This window comes from Berghia stephanieae, chromosome 2 (genome assembly GCF_034508935.2).
Source record: "Berghia stephanieae isolate SIO BIC M18660-M18661 chromosome 2, UCSD_Bste_1.3, whole genome shotgun sequence".
Classification (NCBI taxonomy): Eukaryota; Metazoa; Mollusca; class Gastropoda; order Nudibranchia; family Aeolidiidae; genus Berghia; species Berghia stephanieae.
Genome location: NC_088361.1, coordinates 22,207,417 through 22,227,370, shown reverse-complemented (window position 1 = coordinate 22,227,370; position 19,954 = coordinate 22,207,417). Strand labels below are relative to the sequence as shown.

At 35.9% G+C, this 19,954-nt stretch overlaps 2 protein-coding genes across 4 annotated transcripts in view; one reads left to right on the top strand and one right to left on the bottom strand.

The window, feature by feature from the left end:
- Positions 1 to 502: 502 nt before the first annotated feature.
- LOC144964526 (PRELI domain-containing protein 1, mitochondrial-like) lies at positions 503 to 5,671 on the bottom strand. 3 transcript variants are annotated; one of them, XM_078898933.1, is made up of 4 exons: positions 5,290 to 5,671; positions 4,696 to 4,805; positions 2,649 to 2,865; positions 503 to 1,820 (listed from the first exon to the last, which is right to left on the bottom strand). In XM_078898933.1, the coding sequence occupies exons 2-4, from the start codon at positions 4,785 to 4,787 to the stop codon at positions 1,500 to 1,502; spliced, it is 630 nt and encodes a 209-aa protein (XP_078755059.1). In that variant the 5' UTR covers positions 4,788 to 4,805; positions 5,290 to 5,671; the 3' UTR covers positions 503 to 1,499. The 3 variants fall into 3 exon arrangements, with proteins under 3 accessions (XP_078755059.1, XP_078755058.1, XP_078755060.1); XM_078898932.1 differs by having other exon boundaries at positions 5,381 to 5,572; XM_078898934.1 differs by having other exon boundaries at positions 1,354 to 1,820; positions 5,404 to 5,543.
- A 494-nt stretch (positions 5,672 to 6,165) lies between these two features.
- Positions 6,166 to 19,954, top strand: part of LOC144964500 (COMM domain-containing protein 10-like) — a 27,149-nt gene continuing 13,360 nt past the window's right edge. Inside the window, exons 1-5 of the mRNA XM_078898870.1 lie at positions 6,166 to 6,301; positions 12,418 to 12,508; positions 14,471 to 14,581; positions 15,771 to 15,842; positions 17,119 to 17,202. Of these exons, the coding sequence (XP_078754996.1) occupies positions 6,273 to 6,301; positions 12,418 to 12,508; positions 14,471 to 14,581; positions 15,771 to 15,842; positions 17,119 to 17,202 (387 nt within the window). The 5' untranslated portion in view covers positions 6,166 to 6,272. The remainder of the gene's footprint in view (positions 6,302 to 12,417; positions 12,509 to 14,470; positions 14,582 to 15,770; positions 15,843 to 17,118; positions 17,203 to 19,954) is intronic.

Below are 19,954 nucleotides of genomic sequence, written 5' to 3'. Positions count from 1 at the left end.
ATGTTTGTTTTTACGGGTTTTACTGCGCTTGTACAAGCCAAATATTGGGACAGTAAAAAACTCAAGAATTACAATTCATAGCACATGAGAAAGTGTAAGACAAAGGGGAATTGTTCAAACAGGGAACAAAAGTAGATTCCAAGAGCATACTATCAGTATTAGAATTAGTACACTTAGTTTGATATCACCTTAAAGTCTCATCTAGACATAAGCACAGGCCCCACCAAGAGGAACACAATCAAAATCAAATGTTTACAAATCATGATTCAAAACAAAAAAATATAACAGAGAGATGATTTACAAGGGAAAAAATATCATCACCCCAAACTATAAAATTATACATTTGACCATTTCCCTTCCAGCTCAGGATTCTGGCCAGGGTCAGGACAAAACCAAGTAATGTCATACAAAGACAGATATCAAGTTGGAATACAGATAGAAGGGGATAGAAGACACAGTAAGTTCCTCCGTGGCCACAATGGAAGGACACAAAGACTCCAGCCAGTGTTGGGTAACATGGGATGCAATGTTAAGTGGAGAAATGGAACGGCTTTGGAATAACAATGCACAAAGAATGAAAAACAAAACCTTTGCCACCAATGAACACAAAAACTACTTGTGTTGACAATATTCTGTCCTCTTAGTTGCCATTTTGTTATCCGTAGATCCTGCAGAGTACCCCAATTTAAACTATTCAATATTCCAGTGCTCTATTTGGTATAATATAATCTTATAGTTATACGGACAACACTCGCCTTCTATTTTCGATGATGACGACAGCATTTAGTTAGAGATGATACTTATTTGAAGGCTTGAGAACATCTAAGTCAAAGATCTTTATATCTTTCCATGTAAAATCAGGTTATATAAATAGAATGTCCAAAATTAAAATAAATTCTTAAATACACATATCACATAATTAACAAATAACATTAACACATCAATCACAAAAGTTGGAACCAATCAACACATTACAATCTTAAGTTCATAGGTTTTTTTTTGCACTTTCAACTCATCACTTGGAATGAATTGTATTCTCTTAACAGAATTGGGTAGTTGTCTTATAACATTATTATTTTAATTAAAATTACTGTAAGAAAACAAAAATTGCACATATACAATACACAGACATGCCGCTATTATGCCCAGACTTAATGATATTATCAAGTACCAGAGTTCATTCATCACATGATTTTAAGATGTCAAAATGATTAACCCCATTTAACCTCATCACACATGGAAGTTGAAGCAATAAATTGTCTTCTTATGGCAAATAGAAAATTTGTATAACTGACAAGGAGAAGGGAGAAAGAAATTTAAAATTATTTTGATCAAAGTGTTACAACAAACATTGTAATGTAATTAATAAAATAAGTTAAATTACAAAAGAGAAAGTTAATTTTCGATACTTCTTACTTTTTCAAAGACCAGAATGTACCTCTACGAATGAGATGAAAAGAGTGAAAACTTCTAAAAAAACAAAAAAAACATCAGTAAATCTAGGATGAAGCAGAAGCACTCCCAAGAATGGCCGAAGAATTGGTTTTGGCGATATCAGCTGCTCTACGAGCTGTCTCCTTGATTTTGTGGGTAATGTTGAGAGGATGATCTTTGAGCTGATCTGGTCGGTATAATGATGTGAGGACATAATCGAATCCCTGAGATGCTTTCTGGGCATTCCTGGAAAACCTCTTCATTCCAAACACTTCTATGGCACGACTAAATCCGAAAAGACTCGATGAAATCCAAGCACTTTTCTCACACAATGTCAAGCCAGAATTTTCTGGATTGACTTTAAAAACACATTTTTCTTCCACTTTCTGTAAGGAAACAAAGATGACATTTTATTTAAAAATAAATAAATTTTACATTATATTTTCAAAATAGAATATGAAAAGCTTCAAATTCTGAAATTCAAGAAAAATTCTTTTCAAGACCAAAAACAAGATAAAAGTTGTATTTTGTAAACCATCATTATCTTCACTTTAAAAATTATATATTCACAAAGAAACAGAAATCACACTAATTGGGTAGAAAGTATTTTTGTTTGTTTGTTTTTAGGGGTTTTACGGCAATTTAGGTTATATTTACACATTTAGGTTATATCAGCGCCAGTAAAAAGGAAGAAAATGGGATAGTAAAAAGTTCTAGAATTACAATTAAAGCACCTAAGAGAAAGTAAGACAAAGGGAAACTGGGAACAAATAGGGATCAGATGTAGAATCCAAGAGGATACCATCAATGTACTTAGTTTGAGGTCACCTATAAGTCTCTTCCGGACACAAGCAAAAGACCCAACAAAGAGGAATACACTCAAATGCTTACATTATACATTCAAAATAATAATTACAATCCATAACAGACAGATAATTTACAAGGAAAAAAATATAATCTCCCAAAACAATAACTATGCATTTGACTGTTTCCCTCCCAGTCAGGACTCCGGCCAGGGCCAGGACAAAACCAAGTAATCTCATTCCAAGACAAAGATAGAAAGCATGTTGGTTTATTTGTTTACATGAATCATCAAACAAGGTCTGGTGTACAAAGCTATGATGATGAACCTGGTTCTGGCCCAGGTTCTTATACTTACTTCCTCCTAAGACTCAGGATTAGTAAAGTAAAAAAAAAGTATAAAAAATACACACCATAACTTTTTGTAATCCGACATTTCTTGTGTAGGTTGTCAAGGTTTTGTCACTCATATCTACCACACTCTCCTCCACGATGACTACATTACTACTATCTTTCACAAAGCGTTCACCCCATTTGGGGACTTTGTTTGTTTTGGTGAGAAGTCTCACAGAGAAAAGCTTGTCCCCTTCAATCCTCCGTGATAAGACATCTTCAGTCAAGACATGTTTACTGAGGAAAAAAAAACGTGGGATGGGAGCGTGTTGTTTAAATCTAATACATAAGAAAAATTTTCGTTCTAATTATTATGTATTTACTCCATGCCTTAAGGAAAAACCTGTCCATAATTAATATTTAACTCACTTCAAACAAGGATTTTCAGAGGTTCACAACAGTACCGATTTACAAAACAAATAATTAATAATGTGTGGGATGCATCTCTGAAAGTGCTATAAATGTTTTCCATTAATATTAGCATTGTATAGTTGGCCATCTCCAAAAAAAAAATATTTAAAAATGAAGCTAGATGTTGATACCTTCTACAAAACAAATACAGTACATCATGAAAATCTGGAAATCACATAAATCTCGAACATGTAAATTCTCTTTTTTAATCCCACTATTTTCATTGTACTGACAACAATGAAATCCTCGAACAAAATGGACCTTAACTTTTGCATTTGTTGATAAAATTATTTTGCCTTATGTTGGTATTGATCGGAAATGAGAACTGCTATCGCTCTCTATGTGGCCTTAAATATGTGTGTGGAGTATAATCGGGTGTATAAAGGGGAAGAGGGGGTGTGAAGCGTGTTTTGATCAGTGGCCCATGCACGACATCTCTCTCTTATGGGACAGCGTGGCTCAGCGGTACGGTCTTTGCTGCGTACCCAAAAGGTACCGAGTTCGACTACCCGTCTCGTTGTGTGGCCTTGAGCAAGTCACCTCAGCCTAGCTCACTGTTCGGCGGACGCATGGGTTATACCAGTCTTCCCTCGGAATAGACCCTAAAGACAAATTTCCCCTTGAGGATAAATAAAGGGAATTTTATTTATTTTATTTTTAGTACCAGTGGGGGCTAGCGAGGCAATGATGACCTGAGGCTGTCACAATACAAAACCAAAGAAGTGATTAGGGGAGGCAGGGTTAAAAATATGCTGAGTGTGTAATCAACAATCGGACATGCTGGCTTTGTCTTCTTATTATAGCACACATAAAGGGGAACATTATTTCACTTGTTATTGAGTGAAACAAGACACACTTAACGCTACACTCCATTATAATGAGACCTCACCAAAGCAAAACACATCCCCCCCCCCCTATATTCTTCCTCATATTCTTTGTAAAATACACGACATAACAATCTCGAAAACACTGAAATTTCTAACAAACAGGCCTGGTCACAACGTGTTCGAGATTTCCGGTGCTACACTGTAATTAGGGATAAAAATATATATTTCATTTAAAACAGAACCACGACACGGATTTAAAGATGCAATGTAAAAAGTTGAAAGTTCATAAATTGTGCTGAGACTGGGATCATATCTGCAATTCTAACAACAATAGTGCCAAAGTTCTCTCAACAAGCACAAGAAATAATTTTAGAGGATAAAAAAACTGCAGCTCTCCTCAAACTTGTCAAACACTGACTTAGGAGGTTCCTGATATAAAAATAAAAAATATTCCACTACGACTAATATAAATAAATGCATGTTGTCCTATGTGCAATTTTCATATGTTACAAATACTTATAAAAATGCTTATTTCCCCGATAGCTCAACTGATAGAGCACTCACTTCACATGCAAAGGAACTGAGATCAAACTCGGGTGCATTGAGATTTTTTTCTGAGCCCCCCCCCCCCCCCCCCCCCCCCCCCTGTCCACCTAGTGCAAGCAATTGCTATTGTCTGTTCCATGCTATAGAAACCTGGATAAACTCCAGCTCCATAAAACTACCTTTTTTATTTCCGTCCTGACATTACAGAGTCAAATATTTAAAAATTCATAACAGGAAACCTCAAATAACAAAAACTGAATTCAAGTCAAGGAAATGTAATCACCTGTTTGGATTTGGGTAGCGCTGCCAAAGTCCGATAGCCACTTGGTCCCATGTGTATTTAAAAACGGTTGTTGTGATCGTGAACTTAACCATGGTTCTTTGTCAATTTATCTGTGAAGAAAAAAAAGAGTTTTGATAAAACAATCAAATGACCAATTTCCAGCAAAATCCTTAATCAAAATCTTAGCGGCCATTTAGGCCAATTTTGAAATCCAAATGGTGGTTACTACCGGAAATGCAACAGTTTCAGGTCACAAAGTACGTCAGTAAATAACAAAGGCAAACGGAAGACCATTTTTCAGCCTTTAAACTAATATAACTATAACTTTTCTTCTACTTCCACTGACTTAGGCCTATCTGATTTTCACAGTTTTGGTATCATTAGAATTAGAGAATCGTGTTGAAAAGCACTTTACAATCCAAGAGATCGAATGAACTAGCTGAAAGGGCCTACACTTTTAAGTTAAGTGGTGAACAAAGACAAGTAGTGAAGAAGCAAAGAGTTGCAAAGAAGAAAGTTGAAACATGTGTAGTGCAGTGTAGGTACGTTTTTGCAAAAGTAAGATTTCTCTTTAAACTTTAAATAGATTCTCACATCGAAGTGGCAAAAAAGGAGGGCGAGAGTGTCCTTTTCGGGAAGACCTGCCGAGACTTTTCTCTACAACTACAACTACAACTCAGCTGACCTTTCTCGAGTTCTTAGCTGTACCTATACTGTGTATGTATTGGCATCGGAATTGGTGTCACTCTGTCACAACTTTAGGCTGACATGGTGAGGGGGGTCTGTATCGATCTAATCCTGTTTCTGTCCACTTCCCTGACTCCAAAGGTCTTTACGAGAATGACACACTGAAGTTGCTTTAATTAACCCCTTGCCCTTATTTCTATCATTGGTTGAGCAGTCGGCCGACACAAGTCAAAACACCTGTGTGGGGTTTCAGGACTGATGCAAAAAAAGAAAGAGCTCCTTGAAGTTTGTTGCTAAGCTTAGCTGTCAGTTTGAACTTTAATTGTCAAATTTCATAAAGTCAAATAGTGGAAATCAATATCTTAAAAATATGATAGAAATTTAATTAATACAAAGAGTCATAAAATTACATCAATTATTTTTCATCCAAAATTATGTAATTATATCTTGACATATGATGATTTAAACCTTTTATCTTTATTTCAAAAATACTTAATTTTATTTGGATTATACTTTCACATTATCTGTCATTATTTTAGTTTACGTCTTCCGGATTTCCAGGGTAGCTTTTGTTATTTCAATAGAAAGAAGAGTTATCATCTATAATAGGTTCTAAACAATAGAAAAGTACTATGTCTCTTCAGTGAACAGGGATAATGAAAATCTTGGATATGACGGTAAAATATTTCTAAACTGATAAATATCAAAGAAGATTTTTCAATCCATTAAAGCTTTGTTTTATTTCTTGACAAAAATTATTTCAAAATGAGGTTGGTTGCTTAGTTTCGTGATGATTCTATAATAAAATTATATGTCTAAGGAAGCACGTTATGAATCTGCTCTCTTGCAATGAAAAAAAGGAAGAATCCTGACAATCACAAGTTGTGAAAATGGCGTCAATGTTTTCGGCATCAACAAGGTAGGGGGCGTTAACATTTTAACGGAATTTATTTTTATTTTCATTTCTTTCTTCTTTTTGTTTTCAGTACACAATGCATAATTGGACGATTTTAAGGACTTGAAGCTTATCTCACAATTACACAATATGTTCACTTTCTCTTACTCTTTACTCAGGCTCAAGTCAAAATCAAAAGCTTAGACTTAGACCTAGACTTAGACTTGGACGACTTAGGAAGAGTTATCTAGAAACTTACTTAAAGGCAGGCCTACTTACACTTTCACTTACTCTTACTCTTAAAAGTTAATCTCTTAACTCTTGTCTAGACTATACTATAGACGTAGTAAACTGATACCAAACCCGCTCAGAAAATTAATAATGCAACAGTGATTATTTAAAATATCTTCTAGACTAGACGTCTACTATAAATAAATGGTGCCAATTAAGGAAAAATCCATTAATAATTCCAGAAGTTATAAGAAGTTAAAATTTGGCAATTTTCAAATGCATATATTTTTTTATTTACCGCGTGTGTTTTTAAACGCTTGTTTTTAGAATAACATCTAAACTTTATTCATGCCAAATTTCAGGGCTCTATACGATGCGCAGACACCTTTTAACTCTGCCCCGAAATGCCTTGTTTACATTATCTTCTCATCATGGCTGCCGGGCGATATCGATATTTTAAATTTAGTATGTATTATGTTAAATTTAGTCCATAATATTTTCAGTACTATCATTTACTATGTTTTTATTTTGAATACATTCTTTCCAACTTTATTTATAGGCATTTTATAGTTTTTGTTTTCAAAGTTCGTATATTTCTTCTCTTTGTGAAATCCGATATTAATAATATCGATATTTAAAAAATACCAATTGCTTTAATTTAATTTAATTTTACTTTGCCATCAAGTCATTAAGTTTCTTTCCCATATGTTTAGATATGTTTATCATTTGTATCCATATTTTAAAGGTCTTAGCCTTAATAATTATTATGGTAAGAAGTTCTATTAGTTTTGACACCCCCACACATTGAGAGAGAAGGGGGGGGGGGATCAAATTATATTAATTGTCAGTTCAAATGATGTAATAGCAATAAACCCAAAGTGGTTCAGCAGAAATTTTTAAAGTATTAAAAGTCAGAACTTTCCTTCTAATTATAATAGGGAATCTGTTTCAATTTATTTGAACTTTTTCAATCTACCATTTTATTTATATGCAATTAAATTGCCATAGGTAAAAATAAACTCATTATGTCATTACACAACATGTTTATATCTTTTCATTTAAATACTCTCAAACCCTTTTTTATTCTCTATGTATTAATTAAAAGAGGGTAATTATTTGCAATTGTTTCAGTGAGATATTGGGGATAAATCCAAAAGTGATAGAGCAAATTCTTTCTTACGTCTAGCCGAGTTTTTTTATTATGTAATATTTGCGTCATATTATGTAATAATGTGTTAATTTGAAATGTTTATCTTCCTCTTTATTAATGTAAATGCATTGTCCTCGATAAGACGAACATTTTGGTATACAATATATGATAAGAACTCCATATTGACTGTTTTAACCATTTTTTATTAACATCACGCGTTTTCGGTCACAACTTTGCAATGGTAATTTTGGGGTAAAAATCGGTCTGAAATTTCAGACTTTGAACTGCCGTAACTACATTTCTAATCAAGATAGAAACAAAATTCAAACTGTTTTGTAATCTGTGTTGCCAGCTCTTTCATATGACATTGGTGTGAGGTACATTTAGAATTTCTATTAAACTCCCTACTACTATCTCTTCTTCTTCTTCTAGGTTCCATGCCTGGTCCAGGCTTCGGATACTGCATGAATTATCTCTCTCCATTCCTCCCTGTCTCTTGCTTTTTCAAACAGCTCTTGGATTGTTAGGTTGGTGAAGCCCTTCAGTTGGTCTATGAGTGTTTTTCTTTGTCTCCCCCGGGCGCGTTTACCAGGTATTTTTCCACAACTTGCCAGGTATTCATTCTTATCTTTCCTTACTATGTGTCCGAAAAAGGATAGTTGTCGATCCACTATTAAGGGCATTAGTTTCCTTTGTTGGTATGTTTGTTTTAGCACTTCTTCGTTCGTTTTGTGTGCGGTATACGATATTCTCTGCATCCTTCTCAAGCACCACATTTCAAAAGCTTCAATGTTCTTTTGTGTTTCTGCATTTGTAGTCCAGCTTTCGCATCCGTAGAACAAGATTGGCCACACGTAGCACTTCAAGACTCGGAATCTAATCCCGAACGACATCTGTTTGTTTTTCAAAATGTTTCCCAGGTCCATGAAGGCCTGTTTGGCTTGAGTTATTCTTGCTCGTATGTCTCGGTTACATCTTCCATCTGTTGTCACTATTGAACCTAGGTATTTAAAACTTTCTACGTTGGTAAGCTGCTCGCCGTGAATCGTTATATTGCAGGTGTTGTTGTTTTCGGGGTTTTTCTGTATTACCATGCATTCTGTTTTGGTGATATTCACTTCCATTCCCTTGGCTTCACTATCTACTACCACTTTGTCAACAATCTTTTGAAGTTGGATTTCTGATGTTGCAATGAGTACCGTATCGTCTGCGTATCTTATATTATTTATGTTGTGACCTCCTACTTTTATTCCCTCCATATTATTTATGCCCCTCATGATTGTTTCTTGGTATAGATTAAACAGATCTGGTGAGGCAACACACCCTTGACGGACTCCTTTCTTAATAGGAATGGAATTTCCTGTAGAGTTTCCGATTTTGATAGATGCCTGCTGGGTGTAGTATAATGTTTGCATGAGTCTGAGGTCTTTCTCATCAGCGCCAATGGAGTGCAGTTGTTTTAGTATTTCTTCGTGGCGTACTCTATCAAAAGCTTTTTTGTAGTCGACAAAACAGAGGTATAGTGGGGTCTGAACCTGTATAGCTCTTTCACTTAAAACACGGAGGAGGTATATTGCGTTCCTTGTCCCTCTGTCAGGTTGGAATCCATATTGTTCTTCTGCGATTTCGGGGTTAATCTTATTCCTTAGCCTGTTGATAATTATACGCAACAGTATTTTGTTGATGTGACTTATTAAACTTATAGTTCTAAAATTTTCGCATCTGACTGCACCTGCTTTCTTTGGTATTGCTATGAAAATAGAGTTACAGAGATCTTCTGGAATTTTCCCAGTATTGTATATATTGTTGAATAATATGTGAAGTTCATCAATTGCTAGATCTCCTAGGCTTTTTAATACCTCTACAGATATTTCATCAGGGCCTGTTGCTTTACCATCCTTCATTCGTTCCATGGCATGTTCAATTTCACTTTTGGTGATGTTTGGTCCGCTTAATGGTTCTTTGAATTTCAGTGGTGGTTCATTTCTATTTGGATCATTGTACAGTTCGCCTATGTATTCTACCCATCGGCTTTCTATATGTTGTTCTTCAAATAGCAGTTCCCCTTGTTTGTTTTGGATACAACTTCCTGCTGCTTTGCTTTTCCTTTTCCCTGATAGTTCTTTTATTCTTTGGTGAGCTTGTTGGGGGTTGGGTTCGTATTCTCTTTCGATTTCGCAGCATTTCCAGTCTAGATAGTTCTCGTGTGCCTCGATGCATTTGGATTTAATGTGGTTGTTCAATGTTTGGTATTCTGCAGACCCTCTGTTGCATTTTCGTCTTTCTTCAAATAGGTTTAGAATTTCATTTGTCATCCATTCCTTTTTGCTGTTTGTTTGAGCTATTGGTAAATGCTTTTCTGTAGTTGCTTTGACACACTTTTGGAATATATCAAATTGTTTTTCACATTTTTCGTTATCAGGTTCACTTTGGCTTTGTATCATGAGTGCATTTTCAAATTCTTCTCTCATTTTTGTTTGTATGCCATTGTTTTTGCATAACCTGTAATCCCTCTTTATTCTACCAGCTGTTCTCTGAATAGCTTTAAACTTTATCCTTACTGTACAAACAACTGGGACATGGTCACTGTCTACATCGGCGCCTGGGTAGGTTTTGCAATTTAATATGCCATTTCTGAATCTCGATGATACTGCTATAAAGTCTATCTGGTTCCTTGCTCTGTCCCCTGGTGATTGCCATGTCCAGGTTCTTCTTGGGTGTTGTTGAAACCAGGTGTTTGAAATCATTAATTTATTTGTTCTACACCAATCTGCCCAGATGTTTCCTCGTTCATTTCTGTCTCCGAGTCCATGTGGTCCGATTATGTCACCATCTCTGCCTCTGCCAATCTTAGCATTTAGGTCCCCCATTACCATAAGGACTTCTTGTGATTTACACATTCGTTTTGCTTTGTCTAGTGAATGGTAAAACTCTGTCATATCTGCATCTGTCGCCTCTTCTGTTGGTGCATAAACTTGAATAATATTGGTGTCAACTACAGGTCCTCTTAGCTTAACCAGCAAAACTCTGTCTGAGATTGCTACGTGCCCTTTGTAAAATTTGGTTGATTTTTGGTCTAAGATCATCCCTACGCCTTTTTGGAAAGAGGTTCCACCACTCCATATGATCTTATATGTCATGTTGTTTTCTTGTTTTGACATGGTTCCCTGCTCTTTCCATCTCATCTCTGCCAGGCCAAGAATATTTATTTGGAGCCGTTTCATTTCTTTTAGAATGTTGTTTAGTTTTCCTTTTTGGGCACAGGTCCTGACATTCCATGTCCCAATTTTGGTTTTGTCACATTTGTTAAATTTATTTCGCCTAGTAACTGGCTGACGGTTCGGTGTGACCTGACGAACATCACGCTCCCAACCGAGCGAGGCAGCAGTCTTCCGTGAAAACATGCTCCCCTTTACGCTGTCACCGTTTAACTTTTTGGACTTATTCATGCAGTTAACTCGGCAAAGTTACAAGAATGGTTTGCCATTGCCTATTCTTGTCGCCCTCTGCAGTTGGCCAGCTTGACCTGTTACCGTTCGACACCACGAGGAGGTTGCAGTAGGGCTTGATGATGATCTATCTTTGCAGACTTGGCATCATCCATTTGTCGAACACTACTATCTCTAGTGTTATTCAAATCTTAAATTAACCACTCACTATATCAAGCTAACCCAAACCAGCACTTCCAATGGCTAATCATAATCGGCATCTGTCTACTTACTTGTTGGAATCAGAGTACCTAGACTAGAACTAGAACTAGATACTTCGATTTTGGTCGACGAACTCGATCCTTTATTTGGAAAGCCAGTCACTCCCGGAGTTGTTAATGTCCCATATATATACTTTTTGTTGCATGATCTGCTTTTTGTCATCTTATTTTGTTTTCATGGCCAAACCAAATGTCATATTTTTATATTTTAGTCAACTTAATTTTTTTTTAATAAGAAAGAAATTAAATTGTTAAATTTTATTGTTAGAGAATCCGCTATGGCTATAGTCCATTTTTGCCACTCCAGATACCCGATTCCCCTAAACTCAAAATAAATCTTACCCAACTTTTTACCTTTAAAAACAGTACATTTGGAGATGCATGCTTACTTTAAACATAAGGGAATTAGAACAATCGTCCAGGGATTGCATGAACATTAAAAATTTGATGATGCATTGTTTTGTTAAAGGAGTTGACAACAATCAATGTCCTGTTGACATTGGTTTGGGTGTCTCTAATTAGTGCTAAAGTTATCAGAAGAAATCAAATGTCTATAAATTTATAAATACACAAATATGACATCACTGGTTTCCATTCACTTAATCAGATGAACATTGTGTAAACTGCATTTGCTCGTGTCATACAACAAAAACTATAATTCAATTAACAGTCTATTGGAAGTGGTGCTTGACTTTGATGAAATTTGTTTACAAAGATGGAATGCACAACAGGGAACAAAACGATTAGGAGGATTTGTTTTTGCCCAGAAAGAAAAGTAAAGATTTTTTATACCAAACTTACGACCACCCCCCCCCCCCTTCCTGTCCCAAAACCAACAAAAAAAAAAAAGAAATGAAAATGATGATTCTAAAGAAAAGGCAAAGAACGATTCAATCTTAACCAGTCCGTCCGTTTTACAGAAACACATCGAGAGAGATTGCCAACACAACATTTTCAACCAATGTTATTATTTACAAAGATATCTGTTGTTAGGTTGGAATTATCACCATATTTAATATTGATATTTTTCTATTGTGGCTCTACTTTCAGTATAAAGAAGGCAGTTGGACTTATCAACGACCTCAACATAAGTAGATTTCCTTTGCTTCTTTCCAGAATTCTTCAAAAACTTCATTTAAAGGTTAGTCTTAACCGGGGGAATTATTCGGCATACCTTTATTATTCAGTAATTTCAGCTTTTTTTATTTACCCTTTAACTTTAGTCATAATGTTTTAGAAGAATGAAAGCCCTGATAATGATTGTTTGAAATGTGGAATATGGGACTTTGTGGCACAATGATCTGGTCTTCACTTTTACAACTGGAAGTTTTGAGGTCCTCACACGCCTGCCAGCCATTTTGTGACTTTGAGCAAGTCACCACACCCTTGATTTCTTATCGGCTTTTTTCAGTGGTTATTGCTTGGTTCATTTGTTTCCCATTGAAATAGACCCTTACAATAAATTCCTTGATTTTTGTGAATAAGAGGAGTTTTACAGTGTAACACCAATATATTAACTTATATCGACATTACATCAAATACCTGATGTTTTGCTATTTAACATGTGTGAATAAAGATCTCATAAATCTGTTCGCATTTGACCAGAAGACACTTATATCAACATAACAGTTGTTTCGCTAAATATAGTAATAGTTGTGTGGCTATGTGTTCTTGTGGTATGACACTTGCTTTCGAATCGGAAGGTCCTGGGTTCAAGCCTCGTTCGGCACATAGTTGAGTCCTTGGAAAAGGCTCTTTACTCACATTCTCTCACCATACGGTGTGAAATGAATACCTGGCCGTGAACAGCGTTGTCTCTGTCAGAAAAAAAATTGTAATATCGCCTAACAAGCGACATGTCTCGTTCTACATGTTACATGTTGCTGTTGGTCAGGGACCCCTTGTAAAGGGCTTTGAGCATGTTTAGTGGATATTGCATTATATAAAAGCTCAAAAAAAAAAAAGCTCAACTAAAAACAAGAAATTACGGGTCAATGGTATTTAGAGGTGAAGAAAATTGACTCAAAAAAAGGGCTCAATGAAATTTTGTCAATTGAGACAGGGCCATTTCAAATATGAATGTAGAAATCAGCGTGGAAGCCTTCATTGATGCAGTCATTTCTGACATCACAAATTAAGAAAACGTTTCTAATGATGAAGATGAAGAAACTCCAATCAACAGAACCTCTGTCAAGGGAAGCAGCGTTGTCAACAATCAAGAGCTTATTTTCGCTTTGCCCATCAACACACTGAAAGTGATGCCCTGACATTATTGACTAATTTATAAATGAAATTTACAAGATGATTTCTAACAATTATCCCTTCCTTTTTCATATCCATCGACAAAAGACCAGCAATGTCCCCAGTCTTCTTCAATGTCTGTCCTTTTAATAGCCCTTTTTTTTTTGACATAGCTTCATATTTGTCATTGATTTCATTTTGCTTTTTATTGTTTCTGTATGTTGTCAATGCTTAATAAATATCAAATATTTCTTCTATGATGGCGATATCAATTTATCTATCCTACATTGTATTTTACTTTTAATTTACAAATGTAAAGAAAATGTCCCATTCATTCATTCCACACAATAAGGGTTAGGATTTTTACTTAATGTAAAAAAATGTGATGACGATGGTGTCTCAGTTGTTGGAACCATTTTGATCATGGTCAGTGATAGATGAGTTGACAATTGTTACAAAACTCTGACCCCAGTTCCAAATCCTTGAGTGAGGCACTTTACAGATGTCAATCCTTTCGATTCAAGTTTGAATGATTACCCGACTATTGGCAGTTCCAGATATTGTAAGATAACTGGCCCCAGTTTATGGGCTGCTGGGGATATTAACGAAGCACTGTGTAGTGTATTGTACATGGTGAATCCAGGAAATGGGAAAATAAAAGTTGTTCATATTTCCCATTTTTGATGCCTAAAATAATGCTCGAACTCAAGTTCTTCAAGTGATAGTGATAGTGATTTATTCCCGCTACTGACCATCCTCAATGACTGTACGTTACTCACTTGGGGGTTGGTTATTTTATATTTAAAGTTTTCAATAACTAGTTTGGTCTTTACTTTCACTTCTCATACTTTTTAACTAACAGGAGGAAAGAACCTTCTCAGAAGATGAAGAGGAGAAACTTCAAGGAGCATTCGGAGTATCTCCGGCTGACCTTGAACTCATTTTGGAAACATTGGAATTCATATTACAACAAGTGAGGTTTTTTTTAGTTTTTGCTTTAGGTTTTGTTTGTTTTGTTTTTTTAGTTTTTTTTTTGTTTTATTAATTTTTTTTTCTGAACTGGTCGAGACCCTGCAATATTTGTGGAGAAACATGCATCTTAATTATTATACTACTGTATTATGGTGATTAACATAATTCTAGACAAATCTTTTGAGTCATCAAGGATAAAATCGGTCTGGTAATAAACTCTGTAGGTGCACGCAAATGAATCTGACAACAGGGTGGCAGATATTCTAAGTAACCATTTGAGTCAAAGGGTGATAGAATTATTATTAGTTGTAAAAAGGTTTGCTAGTTTCTCGTATATAAATCTATAAAAAATATTTTTTATAATTTTTAGATTTGCCATTGATTTTGTGTTTGTTGACAAAACTTCTATTTAGGTTGACTCAGATAACATCAAGTTTTGTTGATCTTTTTTCTCAATTCCTTTTTTAACTATTTTTTTTTTTGGTCCACACATTAGTAGTTCACCAGCAGCTCAAATGTAGATCTGGCAAGAGTTTTTGGAGAGTTGGAAACAGTAGTTGCTCTGTCTTCTCTGGAACTAAGAAAAATTGCATCAGCGGATTAATTATACTGTATCTCTAGGTCGCTTTGATCTCTAGAGCCTAGGTAAAATCAGTGCCATATATAACACCCTAGTTGCAAGCCATTTGAATGGTTTTATCAAAGCATAGAATGCACCATACTTTTACTTTGGTTAGCGATTCCATAATCTGGATGTTTCTGTAACATAAACAAATTGCTTGGGACGGAGTAGTTTGGATTATAAGTACATGACTGTATGTTAAACTGTGCTGATGGTTTTCCTCGGATCTGCTGAAATCTGGGATTTTGGAGTCAAAGGAGGAATTTCTTCCTTTTTAGAAAATGACATCCCCCACCCCCCACCCCCCATCCCCCGATCAATGTTTTGGCAGTGAGAGAATTGATGTGTGGTGATGCAATTTGCCACTCTCCAGAAGTTAGCTAGAGTATCAAAGATGATTTATCATCTCAATTGCTCTAAAGATGGGGGGTTAATGCAGTAAGAATGAGGCTTCTAAGTAATTGTTCAAAATGTTCCTCCTTTTTGACGTTTTGTCATCATCAGCACTGTTTAAATTGTCTTGAATACAAACCTTTTAACCTTGACCTTCTTGTATCGTTTCCTACAGGCTGCATATCACACATCTAAACCCCAAGTATTAGGAGAGCAATTAACACAATTGGAATTGCAGGAGGACAAGGTGAGCAAAGCAAAATCTAGAGCTGCCAAAATGAGTCAATAAAATGTATAGTAAAATAAAGGGAGTAAAAATTACTCTTATAAAAGATACGAAACAAAGTAAACGACGTTTCGGCCTTTGGCCCTATTCAGGAGAGCAAGAAAAGAATATCTGTTATATTACATTGGCATTGTAATTAAAACATTATAGGACATTTATCTAGCGCATTTCCATGGATTTACATGCTCAATGCGCTTCACAATGTTTTATTTATTCCCCCAGCAGGCCATATGAAACCATATTTCCATTTCATACAGCACAAGTTGCCTGTTAGATGTCCTTTTTTTGTGTGTGTGTTCCAACATGCTTACAATATTCATCACTGCTTTTAGTCATTCACACCTGAGTTAAGTGGAGTAATGTGTGTCATTGTCTTACCCAAGGACACAATATTGGGACTAGAAATTTCCATTCAACTATCACTGTTACCTATCTGACCACAATCCGCGCTTGACTTTTGTGACAAGATGAGACACGGTACTTCTGAAGACACTGAGTAGCAGTTGTAGTAGAAATAAAAATAGTAGTAGTGGTTGTAGTAGTAGTAGTAGTAGTAGTAGTAGTAGTAGTAGTAGTAGTAGTAGTAGTAGTAGTAGTAGTAGTACTAGTAGTAGTAGTAGTAGTACTAGTAGTAGTAGTAGTAGTAGTAATAGTAGTAGTAGTAGTAGTAGTAGTAGCAGTAGCAGTAGTAGTAGTAGTAGCAGTAGTAGTAGTACTAGTAGTAGTAGTAGTAGTAGTAGTAGTAGTAGTAGTAGTACTAGTAGTACTAGTAGTAGTACTAGTAGTAGTAGTAGTAGTAGTAGTAGTAGTAGTAGTAGTAGTAGTAGTAGTAGTACTAGTAGTAGTACTAGTAGTACTAGTAGTAGTACTAGTAGTAGTAGTAGTAGTAGTAGTAGTCGTAGTAGTAGTAGTAGTAGTAGTAGTAGTAGTAGTAGTAGTAGAAGTAGTAGTCGTAGTCGTAGTAGTAGTAGTAGTAGTTGTAGTAGTAGTAGTAGTAGAAGTAGTAGTAGAAGTTGTGCATGGAGATATGGCATTCATTATGGCAACCCTGCAAAATGCAGGATAAGCTGAAAGAAGTAGTAGTGGTGGTGGTAGTAGTAGAAGTAATAATATTAGTGATAGTAGAAGTTATAGTAATAGGTGTTGTCATTGTAATGTGATAGTAGTAGTAGTAATAATAAGGATAATGATGGGAGATAATCTGATATAGTATTGATGTTTTTTTCTCATCCATTAGGTCAAAGCAATCGTTGAAGCATGGAGTAGCGGTGCCAGGGAGTTGGTCCAGAAATTAAGGGAGAGAACTGTCTATCCAAAACAGGTCAGTAGCATCTCACTTACAGACCTATGTGGTGTGAGATTTCGTCATGTCTTTTCTTGCATGTCAGGGGTCGTGATAGCTCAGTTGGTAGAGCACTTGCTTCACAAGCAAAGGGACCGAGATCGATCCCCAGGTGCAGTTGAGATTATTTTCTGACCCCCCCCCCCCCCCCCTGTCCATCCAGCAGTGATTGGGTAGCTGGGTCTGATAGATCTGGTGGAAAGTTTTTTGCTTCTATCCCCCTGTATCTGTTTTCTTACATGCTTCTGTCTTTGTCTTTGAATGAGATTACTTGGTTTTGTCCTGGCTCTGGCCCGATACTCTAGCTGGGAGGGAAACAGTCAAATGTATAGTTAGAGTTTTGGGAGGTGATATTTTTGTCTTGTAAATCATCTCCATGTAATGCTCTGTATTATTTTTATTTTACATATAATATGATTTGTAAATATTTGAGTGTGTTCCTCTTAGTGGGGACCTGTGCTTGTGTCAGGATGAGACATTTAGGTGATCTCAAACTGAGTACACTGATAGTGTGCTCTTGGAAGCTACATCTGTTCCCTATTTGAAGCAATTCCCCTTTGTCTTATCTTTTCTTGGGTGCTTTAATTGTAATATAGAATTTTTTACTATCCCATTTTCTTCCTTATTACTGCCGCGGATTTGACCTAAATGTGTTGCAAGCGCTGGAAAACCCCTAAAAAAAAAACAAACAAACAATTAATTGTTTGAAATTTGGTTCAATCAAAGATAAGATAGATATTTTCGATCACCGATGCAACACCAAGACACAGCCACAGCGACAAAGAATGACAACCATCAAAACCCTTAAGCTTTTCCTTATAGCATCATTGTATGTCATGGACAATAGAGAAATTTAACGACCATTGCCTTTTTCCATTCTCTTTATAGTTCTATCAATCAACATCATTGCCATCAGTTATAAATAACAATTTGAAATTGAATGTAAGCTTCAATTTAATTTATGAAAACAGATCAAATGGACGTTTCAGGTTTCCCCTTTATCAACAAAACAGTTCTTTAATCGTTTATTCATAGCATCAGGTAGGATGCTATTCCAATTCAATACTGTTTTGTTGATAAAGGAGAAACCCGAAACGTCCATTTTTATCTGTTTTCGTATATCAAATTGAATCTTACATTCAATGTCACGTTGTTATTTATTTCTTCGAGCTTCGAGCAGCCACTTTACATTAATAATAATAATAATAATGCTGAAAACTTATATAGCGCTATAACTCCGAGACACCAGACTCTAAGCGCTTAAATTACAAATTACTTTGGCTGAAACATACTCATTCACACACACAAGCACACACACACACACACACATACACACACACACAATACAACACACAACACAAACCAAACCTATCTTGCTTCTCATACCATCTACTAAAATCGAAACAAATATGTTTTAAGCGAACGTTTAAAAATAGACAAAGATTCTTTTTCACGAATGCTCTGCGGTAAGGCGTTCCAAATAGAGGGTCCGAAATGAGAAAAGGATCTCATTCCAGCATTTTTCCGAATTCGAGGGACAACTAGTTTTGTGGAATCACTGGCCGAACGTAAGGGGCGGGGTTTTGAATATCTTTCAATTAGTTCTGAAAGGTAGGAAGGGGCAGTACCTTCAAGACAACGATACACTAAAACACAAGCTTTGAATTTAATTCTTTTCTCAACAGGCAGCCAATGCAGGTCATGAAGTAGAGGTCCGGCAGAGTCGCACCTACGCTTCATAAATACTAGTCTGGCAGCGCTGTTTTGGACAATCTGAAGACGTTTCAGATTGTATTGCGAAACGCCAAACAACAGAGCATTACAATAATCCAATTTCGATAGTACGAGGGACACAACCAGGTGCTTGGTCACATCCTCAGATATGAACCGTCTAATGGAAGCAATCTTTTTTAGTTGGAAAAAGAGAGATCTAACCAAATTATTAACCTGGTGCTCCATCGACAGTCCAGAGTCTAAGAATGTGCCAAGGTTTTTCACTTTGTCAACAATTTGAATAGAGGCATCCCCCAACTTCAAATCTGTTTCACTTTTCCACTTCCTGTTCCCCACATACAGCACCTCCGTCTTATCATCATTCAGTTTCAGTCTGTTCTCATTCATCCATTTCTTAACACTTTGGATACAATTTTTACTATTGGCTGATACTTCTTGTAAATTTCTCATATTGGAAACGCAGTACAATTGCGTATCATCAGCGTATTGATGGTAAGACAGACCAAAACTTCTGATGATTTTAGACAGAGGGCCAACGTACAAAACAAAAAGAACGGGTCCAAGTACTGAACCCTGGGGAACCCCACAATCAAGAAAGATTTCCTCCGATCTATATTCATCCACCGTAATAATCTGTTTACGATTAAACAAATATGACCTAAACCAATCAAGCGCTGCACCAGACACGCCATAAGTAATTTCAAGACGTTTGAGAAGAAGATTGTGATCAATAGTATCAAAAGCAGACGATAGGTCAAGCAAATTCAGCAAAGAACATGAACCATTGTCTATAACAGAGAGGAGATCATTAACAACCCTAACAAGTGCGGTTTCCGTCGAATGATGTTGCCTATAAGCAGACTGAAATTTTTCTTCAAGACAATTATTTTTAAGATGAGACAGTAATTGTTTCAAAACAAGCTTTTCTAAGATCTTAGAGAGAAAAGGAAGATTAGAGACAGGGCGATAGTTTTTTAAGTTCTCTTTATCGAGATCA

Bases quoted from the DNA above. Each gene is read 5' to 3' on its own strand.
- LOC144964526 (XM_078898933.1), bottom strand. From the start codon at position 4,787: ATGGTTAAGTTCACGATCACAACAACCGTTTTTAAATACACATGGGAC. The intron at 2,866-4,695 runs GTGATTACATTT...TTTTTTCCTCAG, and splicing joins CGCTACCCAAATCCAAACAG to TAAACATGTCTTGACTGAAG. The intron at 1,821-2,648 runs GTGTGTATTTTT...GTTTCCTTACAG, and splicing joins TCGGATTACAAAAAGTTATG to AAAGTGGAAGAAAAATGTGT.